The sequence below is a fragment of the Myiozetetes cayanensis genome, unplaced genomic scaffold, assembly GCF_022539395.1.
Source record: "Myiozetetes cayanensis isolate MyiCay16 unplaced genomic scaffold, myiCay2020 scf19, whole genome shotgun sequence".
NCBI lineage: Eukaryota > Metazoa > Chordata > Aves > Passeriformes > Tyrannidae > Myiozetetes > Myiozetetes cayanensis.
The window spans coordinates 14,071,824-14,096,957 of NW_026087400.1; the positions used below are offsets into that span (position 1 = coordinate 14,071,824).

General features: G+C 57.5%; 1 protein-coding gene across 10 annotated transcripts in view; it reads left to right on the forward strand.

Moving 5' to 3' along the window:
* CHD6 (chromodomain helicase DNA binding protein 6) overlaps window positions 1-25,134 on the forward strand; it is an 86,318-nt gene that overhangs the window by 38,473 nt on the left and 22,711 nt on the right. For 8 of the 10 annotated variants that reach the window (XM_050313719.1, XM_050313716.1, XM_050313715.1 and 5 more), the window contains 20 exons: window positions 3,725-4,224; window positions 7,910-8,048; window positions 8,570-8,719; window positions 11,499-11,564; window positions 12,033-12,091; window positions 12,437-12,554; window positions 13,697-13,783; window positions 14,000-14,149; window positions 14,445-14,566; window positions 15,173-15,416; window positions 15,837-16,013; window positions 16,867-17,010; window positions 17,767-18,022; window positions 18,513-18,723; window positions 19,220-19,415; window positions 19,924-20,088; window positions 20,457-20,636; window positions 21,308-21,418; window positions 23,265-23,467; window positions 23,872-24,071. In XM_050313719.1, coding sequence (XP_050169676.1) covers window positions 3,758-4,224; window positions 7,910-8,048; window positions 8,570-8,719; window positions 11,499-11,564; window positions 12,033-12,091; window positions 12,437-12,554; window positions 13,697-13,783; window positions 14,000-14,149; window positions 14,445-14,566; window positions 15,173-15,416; window positions 15,837-16,013; window positions 16,867-17,010; window positions 17,767-18,022; window positions 18,513-18,723; window positions 19,220-19,415; window positions 19,924-20,088; window positions 20,457-20,636; window positions 21,308-21,418; window positions 23,265-23,467; window positions 23,872-24,071 — 3,445 coding nt within the window. In that variant the 5' untranslated portion in view covers window positions 3,725-3,757. The remainder of the gene's footprint in view (window positions 1-3,724; window positions 4,225-7,909; window positions 8,049-8,569; window positions 8,720-11,498; window positions 11,565-12,032; window positions 12,092-12,436; window positions 12,555-13,696; window positions 13,784-13,999; window positions 14,150-14,444; window positions 14,567-15,172; window positions 15,417-15,836; window positions 16,014-16,866; window positions 17,011-17,766; window positions 18,023-18,512; window positions 18,724-19,219; window positions 19,416-19,923; window positions 20,089-20,456; window positions 20,637-21,307; window positions 21,419-23,264; window positions 23,468-23,871; window positions 24,072-25,134) is intronic. The other 2 variants (XM_050313712.1, XM_050313720.1) reach the window with 1 other exon arrangement.

A 25,134-nucleotide genomic window follows, 5' to 3' on the forward strand; every position in this document is an offset into this window, starting at 1 on the left:
ATCGGGGAAGAAAGGTGCTGGCTGATTCCTGCAGCCATCTGAGACCCTGAAACGGAAATGGAGACTGAAGAGCTGAGAAAAGTCTCAGGGTGTGCCCAGTAAAGCCATGGGGAACCAGCCATGCACATGTTGTCACTGGGGCTGTCCCTATTCCTGGAGGAGACTGTAAAATGCTGGCAGAGAGTTTGGCATCTGCCTACAGGTTGTTCCAGAGGTGCGTTCAGTGGGAGAAGAGAGAAGGAACAGAGCAGAAACCCTTCCACTGTGCTGTGGTACCTCTGATGCTGCGTGCTTCCTACTGCCACCCCATAGGCTGTGGGGTTGGAAGAGGTGCAGAACAGGATAGGGCAGGTGGTCTGAGAGCTGGCCCAGTCCACCTGCGAGGAGAGGGTGACGTGTCACCCGTACCTTGGCTGGGCCAAGAGAGCTCTGCAGGGAGAGGACGGAAAAACTGAATTGTACAGAGTGGGTGACAAGGAGACCCCCTCCTACCCTGAGAAGTAGAAGCCACTTAGGAGGGCAGCAGGATTTAAACAGAATTGTTGGGTTTTCCCCATCCCGTACGAGTTTGTAGTACTGAGTGCCCCTGGGTGCCTTGACGCCCAGGTTACAGGTGGGTTTGTCGTAGTCTGGGTGCAGCCTGTCACTGGAGATCCTGAGCTGGGCCAGCCTGGGCAGACGGGGCACAGAGTGCTGCCTGCCCTGCCCCACTCCTGCCCCCTCAGGGTGAGAGCGCAGGCCTAGAGCATCCCCCAGCTGGTGCAGAGCAGGGCAGAGCAGCCCTGCCCACCGGCTGTGGGTGCACCCCAGGGCTACGGTTTGCTGGGTTTACGCTCCTGCAGCTGCCCCTGCTCCTGCCCCGTGAAGGGGCTCTGAGCGTGGCAGTGTCACTGCTGGCCCCCTAGCCCATTCACAGCCAGGAACAGCCCGGTGGCTCATGGAGATGTGTGTCTCAGGCCACTCAGCCCGAGGTTGCTGCTGCAGCAGAGCCTCCCTGCTGTCCCCATCAGCGTGACACCAGGCCTTCAGCCTCTCATCCTTTGGAAGTAGGGGTGGTGTTCCCTGGGGCAGCAACACGGGCACAGTGAGCTCCTGCCTGGCACAAAGAACCCGCCAGGCTGCTGCAGGCAAGTGGTGAGGGTGCTCTGGAGCCATGCAGGAGCACAGATAAGGCTGGCACTGCTTTCTTAGTCTTTTCCTGTTGACAAGAAGCCAGGATAAACTGAACCTCCTCAAGGGGAAGTAGAAAAAGCCCATTCCCTGGCTAGTGGCAGTGAGCCAGGCTCTCACAGCAGACTGTACTTGGCAGCACAGTCCTATGTGGATGGCCAGAGCTTGCTGTGGACTTCAGAAGTGTGACACAGAATATTTTCCCCTCAAGACAAACCAGGAAGCCTTGGGAGCAGTAGGGTTTCTGGGCTGGCAGCACCTTGCCTGCACTTGGTGGGAAGCAACCTGGTGTCCCTGCCCTCTGTGTGTCTGCAGCCTGTGCGAGCCCTGGCCGTGAGCCTGATCCCACAGGCTGGCATTTGATGGCCTGTTCATGGCAGAGCCTGTGCCAGAGGCTTCTGGCTGCTCCAGCTGGAGGCAAATGCTGCTGACTGGGACCAGCACTGCTGCTGGGACACAGCGGGCCTGATGCCCACAGGGATCCCAGGGCAAGGCACTGACACTGAACATTAGGAAAGCAGGCTGCCAGCTCTTCGGGGAGATTGTCAGTGGGATCCCCTGGGAGACTGCCCTCTGGGACAAGGGAGTGGAACAGAGCTGGCAGATCTTTCAGGAAGCCTGGGTCGGGGCAACCCCCAGTATCAATCCAGGCTGGGAGATGAACAGATCAAAAGCAGCCCTGCTGAGAAGGATTTGGGGGTGCTGGTGCATCAGAGGCTGGACATTTCCCATCTGTGTGCACTAGCAGCCCAGAAACCAGCCGTGTCCTGGGCTCCATTGAAAGCAGTGTGAGGGAGGTGATTCTGCCCTTCTGCTGTGCTCTGGTGAGACCCCACCTGCAGTGCTGCCTCCAGACCTGGGGTCCTCAGCACAAGAAAGACATGAACCTGTTGGAGCAAATTCAGAGGAGGCCACCAAGTTGATTAGAGGGATGGAGCACCTCTCTTATTAGGAAAGGCTGAGAGAATTCGGTTTGTTCAGCCTGAAAAAGAGAAGGCTTCGGGTTGACGTAATTGCAGCTTTCCAGTACCTAAACAGGGCTTACAAGAAAGATGGAGAGGGACTTTTTACAAGAGCATGTAGTGACAGGACAACAAGGAGGAGTGGATTCAGCCTAAGAGAGATCAGATATTAGGAGGATGTTCTTTGCTATGAGAGTGGTGAGACACTGGAACAGGTTGCCCAGAGAAGTTGTGGCTGCCCCACCCCTGGGGGTATTCAAGTTCAGGTTGGATTGGGCTCCGAGCAACCTGGTCTAGTGAAAGATGTTCCTGTACATGGCAGGGGCTTGGAACTAGATGATCTGTAAGGTCCCTTCCAACCCAGGCCATTCTGTGATTCTGTGATTCTAAATTGTTCGTCTGACCCTCAGCTGTGAGATCTGAGGAATGCAAGGCTGAGACTGATCTTGTTGCACAGCCAGTGGACTCAGAGGCAGCATCTACAGTGCTGATTTTCTCCTGGCCCTGAATGTATTCCAGTTGCTTGGGTGCCCTTTGATGGCTGGTCCATGTGGTGGGATGGTTGCTGTCCCCCATCCCAAGACAGCAGCAAGGGCCAGGGCAGAGCAGTGCAGGGGGCTGCAGGCAAGGCAGGGGTGCTCACCAGTGCCAACCAAGCCTGCAGCCCCACTCACAGGTGGATGCAGGGGCATTGGCCCCTCGCAGTCTGTTTCATTTAATGCTTTTATCTAATCCAAATCAGAAATCCAAGTGTACAAAGCACCCTGTGTCTAGATGGCCCTGGGTGGGCTCCAGCCCTCAGCCTGTAAGATGTAAAGATTTACATTCTCTCCCACAGCTCTGGGGTACCTGAGGAACTGAATGGTGCTGGGGTTCTGCAGGGCCAGGGCATTGCTGCCAGAGGCACTGGCACCTCAGCACCAGGGAGGTGGCTTGTGAAGGAACCAGCACCCCTGGCCTGGGGCAGCCGTGGGTGTGGGGTGCCAGGGCGAGCATTGGCCCTGAACCCACAGGTGCAGTGCTGCCTGGCACCTCCTGGGCCACTCACCAGCTGCCCCACAGCCTCCCTACGAGGAAGTACCACCTCCAGGCTGGCAGGATGGGCCCATGTCTAACCCTCTTTTGCCCCAAGATCTGCTCCATATGGAGCAGGTACCCCCTTCTCGTTGTTGCAGGCTGCAAGGCATCCTTAATTCCCTGTCCTTGCCCTACCAGGACAATCCCTGTCTCTGGGCAACAGGCAGGAGGTGGCCTGGGCACATGGGTGTCTCTGGGTTCGGCAGAGCGAGGTCTGGGGTGTCCGATCGAAGGCAGGACCGTGTCTGGGGCACTCACTGGGGCCAGCTTGGGACCTGCATGGGCTGGTGGGGAGGCTGAACGGCCCCTGTCTGTCACCTCTGTTGGGCAGGGAAGGGACGTCCTCCCTGTTGAGCTGTGTCTGCCCGTGGTGGCCACGAGCCACAGTCCCTGAGGGACACTGCTGTGCTGCACTGGGGGATTGGAGCCTCATGGGGCTGCGGTTCCACCCGCAGCACCTGCTGTTTCCAGCTGTGCCATTCGCTTCACTCACCGCCTTTCTGTTCTCTCTGCAGCCGCCGACCTTAAAAGCGCTGAGCCTCTCCCCAATGTCGTCTGCCTGGGAGTGCAAGGCACAGGACACCTTTGCCAGCAGCGAGGAGCAGGACGAGGCGCCACACCAGGTGACAGTGACGGCCACGAACACGGGCAGCCAGTGCCAGTGCCCGAAGGAGGAGCCCAGCGGGGCTCCCCAGAAGCGGACGAGCACCCAGAATGGGATGCAGGACAGTGGGGGCGGGGGCACAGGGGTGAAGAAGAAACGGAAGAAAAAGGATCTGGGAGAGCAGGAAGGGGGAGATAAAGCAGCTGTGGAGGTGAAACCAAAGAGGAGGAGAGAGCCTAAAGAACCAAAAGAGCCTAAAAAGGCGAAGGAGTCCAAGAAGCCGAAGGAGCCCAAACAGAGGGAAGTGGCCAAGAAGCCCCGCAAACCTCGGGAACCCAAAGCCCCGAAGGAGCCGAAAGACAAGAAGAGCGGCACTGAGCCTGCCCCCAGAGCAAGACCCAAGAAGAGCAGGTGAGTGGTGGTGTGGCCATGTCTCTGTGCCTGGTGTGGACAGGGCTGTGGGCTTGCAGGAGCTGCAGCCCAGAGAGTGGCAGTGGATGTGCTTGTGCTTGTGCTGCAGGCTGGATGTGCCAGCTGGGAGGGCAGGGTGAGCTCTGTGCCCATGCACAGACAGGACAGGCAGGTGCCTTTTTGGGGATGAGGCCCTGCAAGACTCCAGATCCATAAGAGGACCGAAGAATCTTGGCCTCTCCTTGACGTGGCCCTTATGTCGAGTGTCCTGGGGCAAAAGGGACCTTGGGGTGGTGTCCCACCCGGACAGCAAAGTGCTGTGTGGCAGAGGGCCTGTCCTGCCTGTTTTGGGGCTGGGGCAGAGTGAGTGAGAAAAACACGACCCTGAACTCTGTGCAGCTGAGGCTCCCCGCACACCCCGGGGCTGGCAGTCTGCCTTCCCTCAGCTCAGGTTGGGGAGCAGGGGGGAGCACATCCCATCCCGTGTCCCTCTCCTGGGTGGCAGGGCCTGTCCCTCCTTGCAGCTGTGGAGCTGTGCTGGCAGCCAAGGCCAGCAGTGGGGGGAGGCCTGAGGATCCCTGGGACTGCACAGCCCAGCGCCGCCGCCTCCGGTAATTCCTCGTCCTTTTAATTAACAGGCTGATTGGACAGAAGCTCTGATTTCTTTTTAATTGGGGATGTGTGCACATAGCAGAGCAGGTCTCAACAGCACCATTGTCATTTGGTTTACTGTTGTGGACTGGTGAGAATAAGTGGTTTTGGAGAGTCCTGTACAAAGCAGGCGCATCAGTTGGAGCTGAGCCCTCCTCATGTACTGTAAATAATCCATGAGCTGAAAATATTTGCACTGTAAATGCAATTAGTACAGGAGCCAGCTGGGAATTTTTCAGCAAAATCTTTCTTTGTTAAAAGACATCAGTTTGGTAGGTCTTGAGGGCACTTCCCTGGAAATGGTCTCCCGAGTGGACTTTACAGGTCTGTGGGATCTGCCCACCTTCCTCCCACCATGGCTGCCCAGGGCATGTGTGCAGGGTGAGGAGTGAGCCCTGGGTCTTTCACAGCCCTGCTTCTTCAGAGCTCATTGACAGCCAGATCCTGGAGAGGCCAGGCCTGCAGAGCCAGCACCAGGGTGGCCTTCAGTGCCATTGGTGTTGGCTGGTGGTGAACAGGAGGAGGTGTGGGGAGCTCAGCAGGATGAGGGCCAGGTGCCACGTCCCCAGAGGGTCCCTGAGCCATGCAGTGCTGTCACTTCTGGTCTTCCTCGAGCCTGGGGCTCTGCATGTGTTCGTTGTCCTGGGCTGGTGAGCCAGAGCAGATGGGGGATGGATGGATCAAATGGACAGTGCCAGGAGGGCGAGGAAAGGGCTCCTCCAGGCCCCAAGGAGGGCTACAGCAGGGAGATGGAGGTGGAGAGGGGCAAGAAAGGGAAGGATGAAGCCCATGTAAATGCAGCATTGGTTCCCAAGGAGGGTCCTGGGATCAGGGGTGCAGCTAGCAGCTTTTTCTAATAACACCTCTGCTCCACCAGTAAGAACCTGCCATACAGGCCATTCACAGAGGTGTGCCCGTGCAGTGGGAACTGTGGGACCCAACCAAAGCAGGGGGAAACCTGGGAAAGAGGAGACCATGGAGGCCTGTGCTCCTGAAGGCATTCATGGCTCTCGTAGGAGCTTGGTGCCACCCTGGCAGGTCCTTTGGCTGCCAGCAGTACCTTCCCAGGGCAGCCCATGACCGTGTGACCTGCCATGGACAGGACACCCTGCTGGAGGTGGGGCTCGTGGCAGGGTAGCCCCAGCTGCAGAGCTGGAAACCCTGGCCCTCCTACCTGGGCACAGCAGGGCCTGCGTGTACCTGGATGGGTTGAAGGTGATCCATTTGCTGTGCAGGACACCAGCAGAGCCCTGGTGAAGAGGCCACTTTGTGCAAAACAGACCATTTGATATAACTCTGTAACCCACCATGCAGCCAGAAGAAACTGTGTGTGGCAGTCTGGGAGTTCCACAGGGCTCTGCACATTCCTAGTGCTCTGTCCCAGTAGAGCCTGAGCCTGTTTTGCTTCCTCCCGCTCACCTGCACCTTCCCAGGAGGACCTGGTACCAGTCCTGCTGTTTGGAAAGCCCAGCTCATGGGTCCTCCTTGCAGCTTCTCTGCCTCCACAGCCCCTCTTCGAGCCTCTTCTCAGACTTGCTTCAGGCTCTGGGTCAGCCACCAGCACACCCGCCTGTGGGAGCGTCAGGGGCGAGCTGTGCAGGGAGCAGAGCTGTGTCCCCCTGTGCCTCCTGCCCGGGACGGAGCTGGGGAGGTGTCTGGGGGCCCCTGTCAGCACAGGGAGGGGAGGGGAGAGCAAGGAGGCAGGGTCAGGACTCTCTGCAGATGGAATGATTGCTGGGAGTCCTCTAAGTGGCAGATAATGGTAGCATAATTTCATCTAAATTATTTCTAATCATAGTCAACGACTGGTTCATGAATGAAGCGGTTGTTAATTGTGACTTACAAATCAATATCCTGGGAGTTATTGCTCAGTGGAAGCAGTGCTCACAGAGCATTTTCAGGGCCTCTAATTCAAGCCTGGATGCATGGCCGGGATGTTTTTGGCCTGAAGAGCAGATTTTTACCCTTACTTTTTGACAGTCCCAGGCAAGCAATGATTTCTCTCATTAAATGGACCTAAAACCTTGACATGGCTTTGAAATTGGCCATTCCTCTGACACTGTGCAGGTCTGGGATGTGGAGGGAATGGATGGCGGGGCTGGGAGTGAGGAAGGGGTGTTGCTCAGCCCCGGGACAGGCACCAACACTTTGGAGTCTTTCCCTTAACTGTGTTCCTTGCAGAGGATAGGGATGGACAGGCATGTTGGGAGCTGTTGTTTCTTGTGTCCTGGTCCCGTTCCTCGCACAGGCAGGTTGTGCTGGGTGCCAGGGGGTGCAGGTGACCCTTACCCTGAGAGTGTGCCATGGGGCTGGGCTCGTCTTCACATGTTTCTCAGGGAGGTGGTGGGATTCACAGGAGCAGAGCCCAGATCCCCTCTATGACCATCTGCTGTTGATGGGCCATTGCACCTTTGGGAGTGAGACTTGAATCCATCTGTGTTCATGGCCATCAGGGCTTAACTTCCTCTGGCTGGAGGCACCGTGCAGTGTCTGCTCCGCTGTGCTCTCGGGAGGGGACTCAGTGCTATGGCTCGGGAAGACAAACCGTGATCTGGGGCAGCCTGTGCCTCAGCACAGGTGTAAAGGTTTACTGGGGTAAACTGGTTTACTGGCAGGGCTCTCTGACACACCCAGGAGTTGGCTGGCAGTGTGGCCAGTGTGGGGAGTGCTGTGATCGGAGCAGGCAGCTTGCTGCCCTGGTCTGCTGGGGTCTGTGGTGGGGACATCCTTTTTGTGCCTGCACTGGACCCCATGAGCTGAACCCCAACTCCTACAGCCCCTGAGGGGCTGTTCCCCTGGCTGGTGGGAGCCCCCAGGCAGGGCAGGTGGATCCTTTCATCCCAGTACTGGAACTGGATGGAGAAACACTTGGTGGTGATCAATGAGCATTCTGAACTGGGGGTCCCCAGTGCTGGGGGAGGCCCCAGGAGCCTTGAGGTGCCTCTGGGTGATCCAATGGGAGCAGAGCCCTGTGCCTGCTGGCTCTCCCCTGAGATTCCTAGGTCAGGATCTAACTGTTGGTTTGCCTTGGCAGCAAGGACACCCCTGTGGAGAAGAAGAAGAAAGGGAAGAGGAAAAATGAGATACCAGCAAACAGTTTGGATTTGGATCAGGATCTGCTGAGCCCATCCATGCAGAGCCCAGAGGAGTCTGCGGAGTCAGCTGACAGCCAGGTATGTCCAAGCCCTCAGCTGCCAGTGGGGGAAATCCCAGCTGCCTCTGAGTGGGAAAAGAATTGGGCTTCTGGGCACAGTGTTCAGGGAGCACGTTCAGCAGTGAACATGGAGAGCTGGCTCCAAGGCCAGCTTCTGTCAGCCTGAAGTCAGCTGATGGCCCAGGGTTGGGTGCACATCCCTCAGCCTTGAGTGTCCCTCTCCACCTGACTCCGGGCAGCTCCCCTTTCCTGGCACAGCACAAGGAGGCAGGTTGGCCCTGCAGCCTGGGGAGCTGTGAGCTCTGCATCTCTGCAGGGCTCCTCTGCTGCACACCCTGGGGGCTGGTGGGGCTGTGTGGGTCAGGATGTTGACCTGAGCACCACGGGGGGGAGTTATCTACAAGGAGAGCCAGTTCTCCTCACCACCTCCATCCCGCTAGGGCAGCAGCAGCCTTGGGGCTTTCCCTCTACCTCTCAAGCAAGGAGAGACACCTGGTCTGCCTGTGTCCCCTGGCACTGCCTTTTTCATCCTGTGTACAGAAACGACGCTCGGGACGGCAGGTGAAGAGGAGGAAGTACAATGAGGACCTGGATTTCAAGGTTGTGGATGATGACGGCGAGACAATCGCTGTGCTGGGAGCTGGGCGAACCTCCGCGCTCTCTGCCTCTACTCTGGCGTGGCAGGCAGAGGTAGTGCTGGGTGTGGGATGGAGGGGTGGGATCCGCCTCATGCAGTGTGTCCCGGGGTGTCAGTGCTGATGTTCAAGCAAGTAGGGGGTCCCAGCTCAAGGATGGGGTGAGAGTGTGTCTGTCTGGATGGGTGCAGGCTGGCTTTGCAGGAACTGTGTGATGGGCAAGAGAGGTGTGCATGTCCGACTGTTGCCCTCTGGCTGGGAGAATAGGACCTTTGGAACATGTCACATAGCTGGACACATCCCTGAAGAAGTGACCCAACCACTGCCCATGCTCACCTTTGGCTCTGGTCTCTGTAGCTTCTGTCTATGATTAGTCTTCTGTTTTGTCTCTGCTAGCTGAGGGCTTTGTAGGTGCCAGATCATCATTTTCTGCCCTGGCTGCTCTCCACCAGTGCCTTGGAGAAAGCGATGCCAGCCTGACACTTGCCAGCTGAGCTGATCTGCCGGGCAGTGTGGCAGGGACCAGCGGGTGCCACTGTGGTTTGGGCCTTGCTGTCCTGCTGCCTATGCCCACTAGTTCAGTGCTGGCTCCTGGTGGGTGCTGGCAGCATTTTCCTGCCTGTCTGTGACTGTGTGTTGGATTCTGCAGCTCCTTCCATTTCTGGTCGTTAACAAAGCTGCCAGATATCAGTAACAGTCACTAGTTGTTTTCACAGTGTTCTTGTAACCCTCTCTAGTCCCCTCTTCCCAAAGCTTTGGTGGGTATTAGTCAGCTCTGTTATTCAGCCATCAGATAAGCCCTGGCTGATGATCCATGCCTGGCCTGGGGCTGCTGTGCACCCACAGGATGTGCTGCAGGTGCTGCTTCAGCTCTGCCTGGGGCCGTGTCCCAGCTGGGCTTCTGGCAGTCATCTTTCCAAGTGACATTTTCAAAGCAGCAGATAGGTATGAGCTACCACCCCGTTCTCCTCTCAGTTCTGAACTTCCACCTCGGTTTGTGCTGCTCCAGGTGAGTTGCCACTTGTCCAGTAGCAGCCAGGCTGGGTGGCTGCTGTGGGGCCTGGCCAGCCTGCACAGCTGGGCCTGCCCGTGGCTGCTCCCACGGTCAGAACTGACCTGCCAGGGCAGGATGTGAGTGTTGTGACTGTGGGGCTGCTCTGTCCATGGCCTGGACTTGCAGCTTTCCCCCTGGATCCTGGCCACTGCCCCCAGCAGCTCTGTGGGGCACTGCAGGGCTCCTCCGGCAGCCTTCAGGTAGCCAGCAATGAGCCATGGACCATTGTAAGGGCTGTGGGGCAGTGTGGGAGCTCCAGGGCACTCACAGTGGCTGTGGTGTGCCCCTGGCCAAGTTCACACAAACCCTTTGTGCCAGGCAGGGTCAAGCAGAGCCCAGCAGTGCCAGGGTGGGTGCCTGGGCACGGGGAGCAGGCACTGCGCAGTGTCTGCAACGGGAGCACCTCTGCATGCTCCCCTCAGCCGTGTTACCCTGGCATGGGGCTGAGCTCCTCAGATAGGGCAGAAATCCCACTCTGGGCCTCAGATGGCTGCTAAGGGCCCAGGCAGACCTGCTGTTCCCCTGCTCAGTTGTGGTGCTGGGCCCAGCATCCTGCCCCACACACAAGGATAGTGCCGAGGCAGCAGTCGACTGAGGGCTGAGGATGGAAGGGTTGCTGCGGCCCCGGGCGTGGCCTTGGCTTTCCCAGGCACTTTCAGGTGAGTAGGTGTGGGATGCCCCACGTGTCTGTCCTCCCCCCTGCATGCCCTGAGCCATTCTTTGAGAATCTTTCTAGTCTGCAAAGCTACACCTCAGGGCTCCTTTGCCTTGGACCAGACTCTGCCTCCATCTGAAGGGGATGAACAAAACCCTTCTCTTTTCTGCTCTGCACTTTGCTCCTCCTCCTGCTGTACCATATCCCAAACAGGGCAGAACTGATATTTCTAATGCCCAAGCAAGCTCCATGTTTTTGGTGTCTGTCCTCTCCCCTGAATCTTCCCGTGCCTCTCCTCTGCAGCACAGACAGGCACAAGCCCAACTCTCTTGTCCCTTGGCATTCGGTGGGGCTGGTCCTGGCACAGACGCAGCCAGGAGAGCCTCCCCCTCCCCGCTCTCAGGGCTGGCAGCAGGACAGTGCGAGGGCACCTCCAGCAAAGCCCGTGTGCTCAGAGGGGCTGTGCTGGGAGCAGAGGGGATCTGCAGCCTCAAGGGGGGATTCCCTCAGGGGAGAGTTGAAGCCTGCAGAGGGAAGGAGGCAGCACTTGGAGCCTGCCAGGAAGAGCTGCATGGACAGTGTAGGGTGAGATGCCGTTTCCTGCGTCCTGAGGCCATAGCCAGGTGGCAGCAACAGAGGGTGCATGTGGCAGGGCCCAACAGCCCTGCTTTCCTGAGGTCCTTGGGGCCATACAGCACTACAGAGCTGTATAAATGCCAGGGCATGTCCAAGATCTGGAAAGGAGAGTGCCTGGGAGCAGAAATGCACGGGGTTTTCCTTACTTGAGTCTCAGGGCAGAAGTGCCCAAGTTCCCTCTTATTTTCTGGGAGAGTTACCACCCTCTCCAGCTGTCCTGGTGTAGCTGGAAAGACCCACACAGCAAACCCAACAGTGCTGTGGCCTGAATTCCCCAGGGAGGACAGGCAGAGGGCGAGTGTAGCTGGGCAGGCAGCACTTACACCCTCGCACCCAGCAAGGGCTCCCCAAGCACAGCTGTCCCAGCTCCCAGTGCCAGCTCTGTCTGCCCAGCTGGTGGACTGGGAGAGGGGCAAGTAGCTGGTCTGTGCTGGGAGGTGCCAGGGCATGTGATGAGCTGGAAAAACAGCTCTCCTCTCCTGTCCCCAGGAGCCTCCCGAGGATGATGCCAATATCATTGAGAAGATCCTTGCCTCCAGGATGGTGCAGAAGGAGGTGAGTGGCAAAGATGTCAGTGGGGCTGGAGGTCCGTGGACAGAGGAGAGACGGGACCTGGCTGCCCTATGCAGCAGGGACATGAGATGTAGCAGCAGTTGGTGCTGCCATGCTGTTCCTTGCTCTCCTGGTGGAGTGCTGGGGTGTGCCCACCTTTCTGGGCTGTGGATCAATGTGATGCCTCTCCTGTCCTGGGTACCAGAAAGCCTCTGGAGAGGAGTCAGTCCTGGGCTGATGCCCAGGAGGTGTTTGAGTCCCCCATGGTCAAGGATGGTCTCACACCATGTTCCCAAGGCCTATTACACCTCTGGGGCAGCAGCACAAGTGCCTGGCTGTCCTCACTGTCCTGGGGCTCAGTGCCTGGAGCCTGTGGCCAGGGAGGGGATGGCTGCCTGCACCTGGGTCACAAAGCATGCCTCCCCAGTTTCTGCACAGGCTCTGACTGCTGCTGCCTCTCTTTGGTTTCAGGCTCATCCTGGAGGCCTGGCATTTGAGACGGAGGAGTTCTACGTCAAGTACAGGAACTTGTACGTGTGGTGTTGTGGTGCTTTGTGCCGTGGGCTCTGTGCATGCAGGAGCAAGGACTGTGTGCTCCCACCTCCATCCCATCCCCGATTCAGGCCCAGCATCCCTGTTTTCCAGTCTCTGTCCTCCTTAGCCAGTCAAGGTGGTGGGAAGCAGGGAAGCTGCAGCGTCTTCAGTGCTTGGTCTTGCCCTGGTCCTGGGCTGCAGCTTTCCCCAGTTTAGGGTGTCATAGGCATGGGCTGGGCATTCTTTGGATCACCAGCACATCCCTGCTGCTCTGTGTCGTGGATGGGATTGGGACCAAGGGCCTTCTGGTCACATTTGGTGACTTTTTTCCTCCCCTGCAGCTCCTATCTCCACTGTAAGTGGGCAACTCTGGAGGAGCTGGAGAAGGACCCCAGGATCTCCCAGAAGATAAAGCGCTTCCGGAACAAGCAGGCTCAGATGAAACATATTTTTACAGAGGTGAGAGCAGAGCACGGGGAGCAGCAGTGCCTGACCCTGAGCCCGGGGCAGGGGCTGAGCGCTGCCCCTGACACCTCCCTGCCAAGGCCAGACCAGCTCCTGGGCCAAAGGCACCAGGGCTGAGGCTGAGGGTCTGTGACACTGCCTGGACACCTGTGGTGTCACCGCTGGAATTATGAGCAGGGTGACAAGTGTGACTTACCAGGCACTGCCAACTACGGAAGTGTTGCTCAGTGGGAGGGAGGGCACCGTGTGGGGCTGGGGGTGCTTCTGTGGTGGAGCGGAGATGCTATGGGAGAGAGGGAGCTATAAATATCTGGGCTTAGAGCAGCTCCTGCCTGCTCTGCTCTATAAGCAGATTAATCTTGCTTAGTATGAAAGGTGTTCTATAATTTATCTTGCTGCTCCAGAGATAGTTGTTGGATCTCCTCAAACTGCCCCTTGCAAGTGTAAATCAGGCCAGTAGGCTATGAAAATTTCTCCATTGTAGCTGGAAAACTGGGGGCGTGTGTCAGATTTCTCACTCACAAGTCTGTTTGTGGTCTTTCTCAGGATGCAAAGAGAAAGCATGTGTTGGAATGCACTGTACCACTGACAATTCATCAAGGAGCACATGCTCTTTTCCTGTGACTAGCTGGGCTTGGGGAGCTGTGAGCATAGAAGCCTGTTTTGTCTCCTTCCCAAGTGCTAGGCCATGTGTCTCTCCGAGGAGTACTGCTAGGTGGGGCAAGAGGGAGGCAGAGTCAGAAACCAAGGGGTCACCCTTTGCAGGAGTGGGGTTCTGTGTGTGGCTCTGTGCTGTGGCAGTCACAGCTCTGGTTGCTGCATGTCAGCTGGAGCAGGCAGCTCAGGGCTTATACCTTGGGGCCAGATAGGCTGGAGAGGACATTCCTGCCTAACAGCAAGGGCAGCACAGAGCCTGTGACTGCTCTAGAGGAAGAGCTTTGCCTTCTGTGGGGCTCCTGTGTCCTCCCTGCCCAGAGACAGATGTCTGTACCTGCATCCAGGGCACTTGGTGTGCTGCACACAGCTAGCAGCATCCTGGGGACAGATGCCCTGCAGCTGTTTACTCGTGCCCGCCATCTGTTTCACCCTGGAATCACCTTGAACTTACCCTCCCTTTTTACTGTTTGCTGTCACAGCCTGATGAGGATTTGTTCAACCCGGACTACGTGGAGGTAGATCGGATTCTGGAGGTGGCTCATACAAAGGACCCAGACACCGGGGAGGTGGGTGGCTGTGTCACTTGCTTGCCCCTCGGAGGGAGGGAGGGAGACTTGGCAGGAGGCCCAGCCCCACAGTGTGCATTGTGGGCCATCTCAAAGCATGCTGAGCCCTCCCAGCCTTTCCTTGTGCAGCTCGAGTTCCTGAGGACCCTTTGGCACAGGGTAGATGGAGGGGTTTCTGACCCTGCCTGTCTCTGAGCCTGACTCTCTGTGCTACAGGAGGTGACTCACTACCTGGTGAAGTGGTGCTCGCTGCCCTATGAGGAGAGTACCTGGGAGCTGGAGGAGGATGTTGACCCAGGGAAGATTAAAGAGTTCGAAGCCCTCCAGATCCCTCCCGAAATCAAGCACATGGTAACGTACCCAGAGGTAACGTACCCAGCTGGCAGCTCTCTGCCCTGGGCACAGGGACTGGCTGTGTCTTGCCATGGTCCAGCAGTGCTGACCTTGTCCCTGGTGCTGCAGTGCAAGCCCTGTGCTCTCCCCTCCGGGTGGGTTAGTTGACAGGGTCTGAGGCTGGGCTCTGGAGGCCAAGACCTTGCTGTGACTCAGCTGTCAGGGACTGCTCTGAAGCATTGTCCTGATGCACGGCCCCAGCAGCAGGATCTGGCCTCGCTGAGCATTGGCCTCTCTCATGGATCTTGTTCCTGCTCTCCCCTCTCAGGAGCGCCCGGCGTCCGAGTCCTGGCAGAAACTGGAGAAGTCCCGGGAGTACAAGAACAGCAACCAGCTGCGGGAGTATCAACTGGAGGGAATGAACTGGCTGCTCTTTAACTGGTATAACAGGTGAGGAGGGGCTGGAGGCCTGTGTTCCCAGGAGCAGTCCTGCTAGCAGCAGGCTCTGGTGTGTGCTGTCATGGGAGCAGCAGGGCTGGGGAGCAGAGCAGCCACCAAGTCCTTCAAGTGCTGGAGCTGGCAGGCAGCTGCCAGAAAAATTGGGTTTGCTTGAGCTTTGCAACTGAGTCTTTAAGAATGTTTCTCCCTAGGAAATGCTGATGAGTCTTGAAGGTAGTAGGGCTTAGCTATGGGTCTAAGATACACCTGATTTTGGATGTTGGCCAGGTACTGGTGACCCATTGTGTATCAGGAGCGCAGGAATGTGCGTGTTCTCGGCTGTAGCAGGCCATCAGATGCATCTTTCCCTGGCTCTTGGGTACCTGAAGAACAGCATCTTCTGTGCTGACTTTGAATCCATGATCTTGCAAGAAGTTGGATGGTCAGGCTTACCCAGACAGGTTTGGGCCACTATAGCAGTGTCCCCCCACCCTCTGCGCTGCAGGGTCAGAGAGGTGTGGGTAGAAGTGACGTGCCTGACATCCCATCAAGGAGCTGGTGACAGGGTGGTTCCTGCTCTCGAGAGCCACGTTCACCTGACGCTGTCCATCTCTGCAGGAAGAACTGCATCCTGGCTGATGAGATGGGGCTGGGGAAGACAATCCAGTCAATCACCTTCCTCTCAGAGATATTCCTGATGGGCATCCATGGCCCCTTCCTCATCATTGCTCCTCTGTCCACCATCACGAACTGGGAGCGGGAGTTCCGCACGTGGACGGAGATGAACGCCATCGTGTACCACGGCAGCCAGATCAGCCGGCAGATGATCCAGCAGTACGAGATGGTGTACAGGGACTCACAGGTGAGTGGCGCACACAGCGTTCCCAGGAGGCCTCCCCGGCCCTGCCTTCCTTTACTTGGGAAGCACTGAGCTGCCTGAGGAACCTGTTGTTCCTCTGGAGAGGGAAAGGTGATCCTTTAAGAACTCTTTGCTGGCGTGGGCTCAGGGTGCACTGTGTGAGTGAACAGCCCCAGCTCATGCAGAAGGGGAAAGGTGTGGCAGAGCCCTAGCCACTGTACTTTTCCAGGCCTGTGTGTCTGCCCTGGAGCAGTGTCTGGTTTGGAGGCACACAGTCTGTGGCCAGCAAGGAGGCTTGCAGGAACCTGCCCAGTGCTTGAGAGAAATTATTCTGGGGAAATCCCAGCTCAGAGCTGTCAAACAGGAGGTCTGACAGTGTCCTGCCGCCCTGCAGGAGTCAAGCTCTGGTTTTTGTCTCCCTAGGGTAACCCTCTCCCTGGGATCTTCAAGTTCCAGGTGGTTATCACCACCTTTGAGATGATCCTTGCCGACTGCCCAGAGCTGAAGAAGATCCAGTGGCGCTGTGTGGTCATTGACGAGGCACATCGCCTGAAGAACAGGAACTGCAAACTCCTGGAGGGGTTGAAGCTCATGGCCCTGGTGAGCATGTCCTGCCCAGCGTTCTCCTGGGAGCAGGGTGGGCTGGAGATGGCCATGCCGAGCATTCAGATGCCACTGTCACTGGCTCAGACCCCACGCCAGGCATGGGGAAAACCATCCAGGTCGCTAAAGCAGTGCCAATGACAGGGGGGCCCTTTGATGGGCAGGGCACTGGTGCCCTGCAGCCATCACAAACTCCTTGTTACTGAACTGGAATATTAACCCACAGCAGACCTGGGAGGGAGAGGATTCTCCTTGAGGGATCATCCAGTCCTGACATCCCCAGGTCTTGGGGTTTTCACGACCTCATCTCCTTTCATTGCACATGTACCTACATGATTAACCTCCAATAAAAGCTCCCCCTCGTTCTAGTGCACAGTCATACCTGCCCCTGCTCAGGCTGGCCCTGGCAGCAGGTCCCTCCTACCCCTCAGTATGGCATGGCTCTGGGCCATGTTCCCTCTTGTTCTGCCTGAGCCCTGAAGAGGGACATCCTGCCCGCAGGGAGCTCGGGCTCTGTCGGTGTCCCCATCTGGCACCAGCACAGCCTGAAGGTCTTGTGCCAGTACTGACGCCTGGGGGCAGTGTGAGATTGAGGTTTTGCCTGTTGTTACTGCACAGAGCTGGACTGGAACATGTCCAGTGAAGCATCCTGGGAGCCACAAGACAGTGTTGTGTGGCAGTGGCTTGATCAGGGCTGTCACCATGGCCAGGGGAGCCTTTCAGCCTGTATGTGCTCCCAGGCCACCCAGAGTGCTTCTGAGGCTGGTAGACAAAGAGCATTGCACTCTTAATACACCTTGGACCCAGCCAATGGGCCTGAGCCCTCAACCTGTTTTCTGTGTGTCCCCAGGAGCACAAGGTTCTGCTGACAGGAACTCCCCTGCAGAACTCGGTGGAGGAGCTCTTCAGCCTCCTAAATTTCCTGGAGCCACAGCAGTTTCCCTCAGAGACAGCCTTCCTGGAGGAGTTTGGAGACCTGAAGACGGAAGAGCAGGTACCTAGAAGAGTTGTGCTGGTGAATGTTGGTGCAGGCCCCTGGGACACCTGATGACCAAACCAGGCATGCTCTCAGACATGTGCTTCATGGAAGTGGATAGGACTCGTAATGATGGGAGAAGCAAAGCTGTGACAGAGCTCCCAGTGCTGCTTTGGAGAGAGGACACCAGCCTGTGCCAGGGCAGTAGTCTGCTCCCACCTGGCTCTCTGCTGCCTTGGCATCCCTGGGCAGCACACAGCTTACCTGCCTCTCCTACCTGGTCTGTCCCTGCAACCAAGAGGAGTGTAGGGGGAATGGGGAGGTCGGTAGGTCCATGTATCGGTTGCCCTTGTCAGGTTCCCATGGAGAACCTTCCTCCAAAGTTCCTCTTGAGTGTGGGTCATGGGATACTGCTCAGTCCCTTGGGCTGTCCCTGCTGCCTTTTGGATGTTGGAATTTCACAGACTGTCATTCTAGGGGAGCAGGCACAGGCATATGAAGCAACCACCATCTGCTATCCAAACTCTGAGCTCTCCTCCTGCATCAGGCACCCAAGGCTGCCAGCAGCAGAAGCAAGTGCAGGTCATAGCACAGGACTGGTCACTCACATGCCTGCCCCAAGGATGCCAGACCTTGAAGTTGTCCTGGCTGGCTGCTGAGCAGCTGCTCCAGGGTCACTTGTAGTGGGTTTGCAGCCTGGAGGGTCTCTAGCATCGCAGGCCCCCTACGTGTTTGCCATGTAGGGAGGGCAGTGAGTCTCTGCTTGCTCTGCAGGTGAAGAAACTGCAGTCCATCCTGAAGCCCATGATGCTGCGACGGCTGAAGGATGATGTAGAGAAGAATCTGGCACCCAAACAGGAGACCATCATTGAGGTGGAGCTGACCAATATCCAGAAGAAATACTACCGGGCCATCCTGGAGAAGAACTTCTCCTTCCTCTCCAAGGGTGCCAACCAGCACAATATGCCCAACCTCATCAACACCATGATGGAGCTGCGCAAGTGCTGCAATCACCCCTACCTCATCAATGGTGAGGGCTGTGCACAGGAGGTGTGGGGGGACACACAGGTATCACTGCAGCATTTACTGCTCGTTACCTGCAGAACTTGCCCATCTTGGGAGCCAGCTCAGGCCCTTGTGCCATCTGCTGATGGTGTGGCTGCGAACCCAGCACAGGGTGCAGTGATCTGCCCTGTTTCCCTCCCAAGCAGCCCAGCTCCTTGCCAGAGCTGCTTGCTGATGGGCATCTCAGGGTCTTGTGAGGCTCACTGTGTTTGGGGTGTTGTGACACAGGACCCTCTTCAGCGCTCCAGCCTGACTTGTTCTACCAAGAGCTGATGCAAGCCCTGAAGTTTAGTCACAGGAGTGGAGGGTCTGCTGGAGGTTTCTGGCCAACCTCTCTAGCTCTGACTGCATGGGTTCTGTTCCTTGGGTGCCCCTTTGCTGCTGCCCTGGGCGGGAGGCTGGGGGAGCTGCACTGCCAGCCTCTCCAAGAGCTCACATCCCTTTCCACCTGGCAGGGGCAGAGGAGAAGATCCTGGAAGACTTCCGTAAAACACACAGCCCAGAGGCGCCAGACTTCCAGCTGCAGGCGATGATCCAGGCAGCTGGGAAGCTGGTGCTCATTGATAAGCTGCTTCCCAAGCTGATCGCTGGTGGGCACAAGGTGCTCATCTTCTCACAGATGGTGCGCTGCCTTGACATCCTGGAAGACTATCTCATCCAGAGGCGGTTAGTACAGGCTCCAGCATTCACCACAGCTCCTCCACGTCCCCTACATGCACTGTACATCGAGTGGCAACAATGCAGGGTGGGGATTTGGCCATTCCATGCCCATGTACCAATGGATTGGAGTTACTGGCTGCTGCTGGTGGGTGCAGAGACCCCACTGAGCACTCAGACCTGTCTGTTCTGCGTAGCCCAGGGCCAGTCCTCAGAGTGACCAGGTGGAAGTAGTAGAACCCTTGGTCCTGGTTCCCATGGGCCCCATATCCATACACCACGCATGGGGTTGTGATGATTTTGCCATCATAAGAGGCACAACTTTCGGGAACAGCCACAATGCACACAGGCTGATGGGGCCTGAGCCTCCACCTGGGCACAGGTTCTGCCAGTTAGTCTGAGCTGCCTGTGTGCCCACACTCAGGCCAGAGGAAGGAGCGGGAAGGGATTTAGAAGCCGCAGCCGGTTCAGTCCCTGCCGTGACGCTGCTCCCCCTCTCGAGCAGGTACACCTACGAGCGCATCGACGGGCGGGTGCGCGGGAACCTGCGCCAGGCTGCCATCGACCGCTTCTGCAAGCCCGACTCGGACCGCTTCGTCTTTCTGCTGTGCACGCGGGCGGGGGGGCTGGGCATCAACCTGACGGCTGCTGACACGTGCATCATCTTCGACTCGGACTGGAACCCACAGAACGACCTGCAGGTGATGGGCCGGGCTGAGCCAGGCTGCGGGGCAGTCCTGGGCACAGCTCCTGTCGCTCGTGCCAGGAGGGCAGGACAGGGCAGCGGCTGTGCTGGGCACGGGGTACCGTGCTAGGAGAGCCAGCAGGAGAGCAGGCAGAGGGGACAGGACACAGGGGAGGTCATGGTGTGGCTCTGAAAGCACAGATGAACCACAGAGCTGGCAACACTGTGTCCATAGCTGGTGTTGGGGTGGGTGCAGTGTTGTGTGCCCACATCTGCAGAAAGCCAAGGTTCCAGCCTGAGGCCTGTGTCCTTGCCCTGGGATCACCCATTCCTGCTCCACAGCCACTCAGGCTGTGCCAGAAGCAGAGTCCTGCCAGGTCAGCCACAGGCATGGAATGAGGATGCTGTGGTGGGTGGGAGCTGTCTGTAGCTTGGGTGGGCGAGTGTAGGTGCTGGTGCAGGTGCCACACGGTCCCCATCCTGCTGGGCTCCCTGTGCTGACGCTGTGCCCTCTGCACTCCCAGGCTCAAGCTCGCTGCCACCGGATCGGGCAGAGCAAGGCGGTGAAGGTCTATCGCCTCATCACCAGGAACTCCTACGAGCGGGAGATGTTTGACAAGGCCAGCCTGAAGCTGGGCCTGGATAAGGCTGTGCTGCAGGACATCAACCGCAAGGGCAGCACCAACGGGGTAGGTTGGCTGCCTGAGCGGGGCCAGGCGGGAGCTGCTGCAGGAGAGCTCTCCTCCTCCAACTGCAAGTCACTGCCAGGTTGGAGCAGAGACTGGGCAGGTGTTGGGGAGAGAGAGCCCAGTCCACACTCTGCTGCTGATAGCCTGACAGGCTGGGGGACACATACTGTGTCTGGGGTGGCATGGACTGAAATTCCTGACAGTCCCTCAGGCAGTGTTTTGAAGTGACCTCTTTCTGTAGCAGCAGCAGGTCTGGGTTTGCTTGAGGCATCTCTGTCCTCCTCCTGTAGCAGAGGGAAGAGCCTTCTCCTGCTGTGCAGTGGTCAAGGTTGCTGGCCAGGTTGGTGATGCCCCCGTGTTTTGGGCAGGTTCAGCAGCTCTCCAAGATGGAGGTGGAGGACCTGCTGCGAAAGGGGGCCTATGGCGCACTCATGGATGAGGAGGACGAAGGGTCGAAGTTCTGCGAGGAAGACATTGATCAGATCCTGCAGCGCAGGACACAGACCATCACCATCCAGTCTGAGGGGAAGGGCTCCACCTTTGCCAAGGTGTGCTGTGCTCTGTCGGGAGGGAAGGGGGATTCCCCTCGGGGGTGTGGGGGAGGAGGACATGCTGGGAGCAGGCAGGGCAGTAGTGGTGGGCTGATCTCCTCCCTGTGTGCAGAGACATGTCTGCGTGGAGGCCGAGCTCTCCTGTCCCGCTGTGCCCAGGAGTGAGACCTTGCTGGGACACCACAGCAGGTGTGGTCTCCTGTCTCTCTGGTGGCCAGCACAGCGTTGAGGAGGGGCCACCAGCCTGGGTGGATGATGGGAGGCTGTGAAGGAGGGTTCAGCACTCCCTTTGAAGCTGGCTCGGGCTAGTGAGAAGGCAGAGCAGGGCCTGTGCTCCAGGTGCTGGGCAGTGTCCAGGTGTGCTCTGTCCCCCGGCTCCCTGAGGAGCCAGCTCTATGCCGTGCTCCTGGCTGGTGTCTCCTGGGGGCACTAAGGGCCATCTCCCTCCTCATTTTGCATAGCTCAGGCTCTGTTCAGGCAGGACTGCAGATCAGAGCGGTTCAGCTCCCTTAGGCAAACAAAGAACCCTCTAGCACATATCAGCTTGGGATGTGACACCCCACAGCATTGGGACTGTGTGCTCAGACAGACGTGGGGGAGATCTCTTTGTGAGAGAAGGCACATCTGGATGGGGAGTTGCACCCTGTTCATTCCTCTTTCTCTCCCAGGCCAGCTTCGTAGCATCAGGAAACAGGACTGACATTTCCTTAGATGACCCCAACTTCTGGCAGAAGTGGGCCAAGATAGCAGAGCTCGATACAGACGCCAAGAACGAAAAGGTAGGATCCAGTTTGCGGTCTGTGTACAACTGATCTGACACCACGTGGGGTGGTCTCCAGGCAGGAGCTTCTTCTGGGCTCCTGAAGAGATTTATGTTGGGCATCAAGAATTACTGCAAGGGAAGACTGACCCATGAGTACTGGTTAAAGGCCCAGTTTATTTAGCCACATGTTGGTCTGTGTCTCCCTGATATTCAGGCTGCTCAGTCTGTGCTCCCAGCTACTGCCAAGCCTGGTTAAGGGGTAGCAGCTGGGGCAGCATGAGAGGGAAGGAGAGGATGAAGGAATCAGTGCCCACCTGTGAGCCCAGCAGGCTGATGTGACTGCCTGTCATGAGCTGGGGCTGTGCAGAGTTCCCCACAGCACAGGCAGCCATGAGTGCTGCCCACTGCCAGCCTCGTGAGTGCAGGCAGCCCAGGCAGCTAGGGTGGGGCTCCAGCTGGGAACAGTCCCAGGACAGTCCCACGCTGCCCTCCAGGTGCCAGCTCTGATCTCCCAGTTCTCTGGCTGTCTCTACAAGGCCAGAGACCTTCGTTAGTGCAAAGGGGTTCCAAGTGGCAGCTCTTGCTGTGGGTGGGGATTGGTGGGGTGAGTGAGGCTCTTTCCACTCTTGGGGGATGCTGTGTAACTATTCCCCAGTCCACATGAGCCCTCGTACCCTGGGCAGACGATAGCATTTGGCCTCTCAGCTCTGGAGGAGGCCTGGAGAGCTGACCTGAGTTAGTGTTCTCCAGCCCTGGAGCTCACAATGCTGGGCACATCGTTCCACTGCAGCTCCCAGGCTCCCACCACCCACATCTCGATGGCTTGAGAGCATTGTCCAAACACTTCTTGAGCTCTGGACAGCTTAGGGCCAAGACGACTGCCTTGGGGAGCCAGTTCTAGTGCCCAACCACCCTCTGGGGGCAGAACAATTTCCTAACATTCAACCTAAACCTCTCCTGACACAGCTCCATGCCATTTGCTACTGTGTCACCAGAGAGCAAAGATCGGTGCCTTCCCCTTTGCCTCCCCTCATGAGGAAATAAGGGTGGGCTGGTGCTGCTGCCTGTTGGGAGGCAGGAGGGGACAGATGGGATTCCACCTCTCTGCTGGCCCTGCTGAGCTGGTGTGCTAAGCTGCAGCTCAGGCCTCTGCAGCTGGCTCCAGTGCAGCCCCGGGGCCCTGCCATGATTCCAGCCAAGGCAGCAATGCCACAGAGGTGGTGTTGGACAGCAGGAGGGAGGCCCTGCAGCTCTGCAGAGCTCACTGCTCAAGCAGAGGCAATGGAGGAGGAGACGAGTGTGTGTAGTGGGATGTGTGTGTGTAGTGGGGTGTGGGTGGGTGTGGGTGTACGTGTGTCCCATGTGCCTGAAATCCAGGCAGATTTAGGTGGCATGGATTCCTTCGACAGGGCGGGGGTAAGGAGACAGGTACATGCTATTTAATTTCATAGTGCTCCCTCCTGCACCTTTTTGCAATCTACCTTTCCCCTTCCAGCCCACCTGTCCCCGACACAGAGATTACACCTCCTTCAGCACAGCACTTGGCACAGGCGGTGCTGGGAGGGTCTGGAGTGACTCGGAGCTGAGTCAGCTGCTGGTTGTCAGCAGTTTGGACCCAGAGGGGCTGATTTTCAGCCTGTCATCATTCAGGCTGAATTTTGCACTGGCCTGAAGTTGTCTCATGTATGCAGGCAGAGCTGCAATTGGGTAATTTGGAGCAGGTATTCCACTGGCATGGTTAGCTGTGGGACTGGCGAGCCAGGAGCCAGAGGTGTGAGCAGAACCAGGTGGCAGTGGGGAGAAGAGCACATACAAGTTTTTCTGCCTGTACCTGAGCACGTTCTCTGCTCTGTCCCTCACAGGAGAGCCTGGTCATCGACAGGCCCCGTGTGCGGAAGCAAACCAAACACTACAACTCCTTCGAAGAGGATGAGCTGATGGAGTTCTCTGAGCTGGACAGTGACTCGGACGAGCGGCCCACGCGCTCGCGGCGCTTTAACGAGAAGACGCGGCGGTACCTGCGGGCCGAGTGCTTCCGTGTGGAGAAGAACCTGCTCATATTTGGGTGAGTCTCACCCCGCCCAGAGGGCACGGCCACAGCCTCCAGCTGCCCCAGTATCTGTGGGCCATTGGCTACCTCAGCCACTTACTGTCCATCCTGCTTGTGGAGCCCCTTCCTTCGAGCAGTGACCTCCCGGGTGGGACCTGGGCTCTGAGCAAATGTTTGGGATGGAAGGAGAATTAGAGGGACAAAGCATGAGCTGACAGTTGGCACTTCCAGAGCCTGCACCTGCCTCTGCCCTGTTCAGTCTGGCAAACCTCTCTCCCTCTTTGCTCCTGTAATATGTGGGAAAACCACCCCTGTCCGGGGGCTAGCAGGGCCATGCCCCTCGGAGAGCTCCTGGAGAGAGGTGCCAGCGAGGTCTCTCATTGCACAGGAGTGTTTACTCTGTGTTCCTGCTGTTTCAGCTGGGGACGCTGGAAAGATATCCTGACCCATGGGCGGTTCAAGTGGCACCTGAATGAGAAGGACATGGAGATGATTTGTCGGGCCTTGCTGGTGTATTGCGTCAAACACTACAAGGGCGATGAGAAGATTAAGAGTTTTATCTGGGATCTCATCACGCCAACCAAGGATGGCCAGAACCAGGCTCTGCAGAATCACTCAGGTATTGCGTGTTCTCTCTGCCATTGCATCTGTACTCGTCACCCTGTGCCAACCTGTGGGACCGAGGCTGCAAAATTCAGAGCTGATGGAAGCAGCCTGGAAGTGGTTGTGCTTGAGCACTGTGATTCTCTCAGCACAGAGAAAGGGACTTCCATGGAACTGACCTCCACACTGACCCTCAGAGCCAGCAGCAGGGGCTGGCTGAGTGGGAGAAGCTGTTTCCTGGCTCCCAGTGCCATGGCTGGTGCAGAGAGAGCCTTGTGGTGGGAGCAGAGGTGCTTCTAAGTTTTCCTAGCCTGTGAATACTGTCAGGGTTCCCCTGTTCAGGGAGACACTGGGCAGTGAGCTCATGGGGCGCTGGTGACCCTGTGAACGCACTGGCTGTGATAGGTATGAGGGTGTGTATTCCACTCAGCTCTGACATGCCCGGCTGTTCCTCAGAGCCACACAGGACACAGCATGGACGTTGTTCATGCTTGTGCCTCTGGGCAGCTCTGGCAGCTGTGCCAAGGAAAGCTGGGTGTGCAGCTGAGCATCCATCTCACTCCATCTCTAGCTTATGTTTCCCCTTGCCATGGTGCTTGTCCCACACATACTCATCTTCAGTGCCTGCCCTGATAGGTGGAAGTGCAGTGCTGGTTTGTCCTGAGACCCCTGCAGAGTCTTCCCCGGAGTCTGCCTTGTCTCACTGTGTCTATCAGGACCCTTGTCCCACGTCTGGCTGTGCCCTCTTTGCTCAGAGGTCTCAATCATTTATTTTCCAGTGTGTGAGGTCCATGTGTCACACCACAGATGCCAGATCTGTAATTGCATCTTTGTTCTGTAGGGTGGAGGTTCCCAGTTATCCTCAGCTTCAGACAGGTCCCCCAGAGCCTTCCCAGCCCTGCTTTCCCGCTGGCTCTGGCTCTGTTTGGTGGTGAACATTGGAGATTGATCCTCGTGCCTGCAGCTCAGTGGCTGCTCTTTGTGGGCTCCCCTAGAGCCCCACCCTGCAAACAGGGCCTTTATCTTTCATGCTGTGCCCACGGAGTGAGTGCTGGCTCCCTGGATCAGCTGGGGGGGTT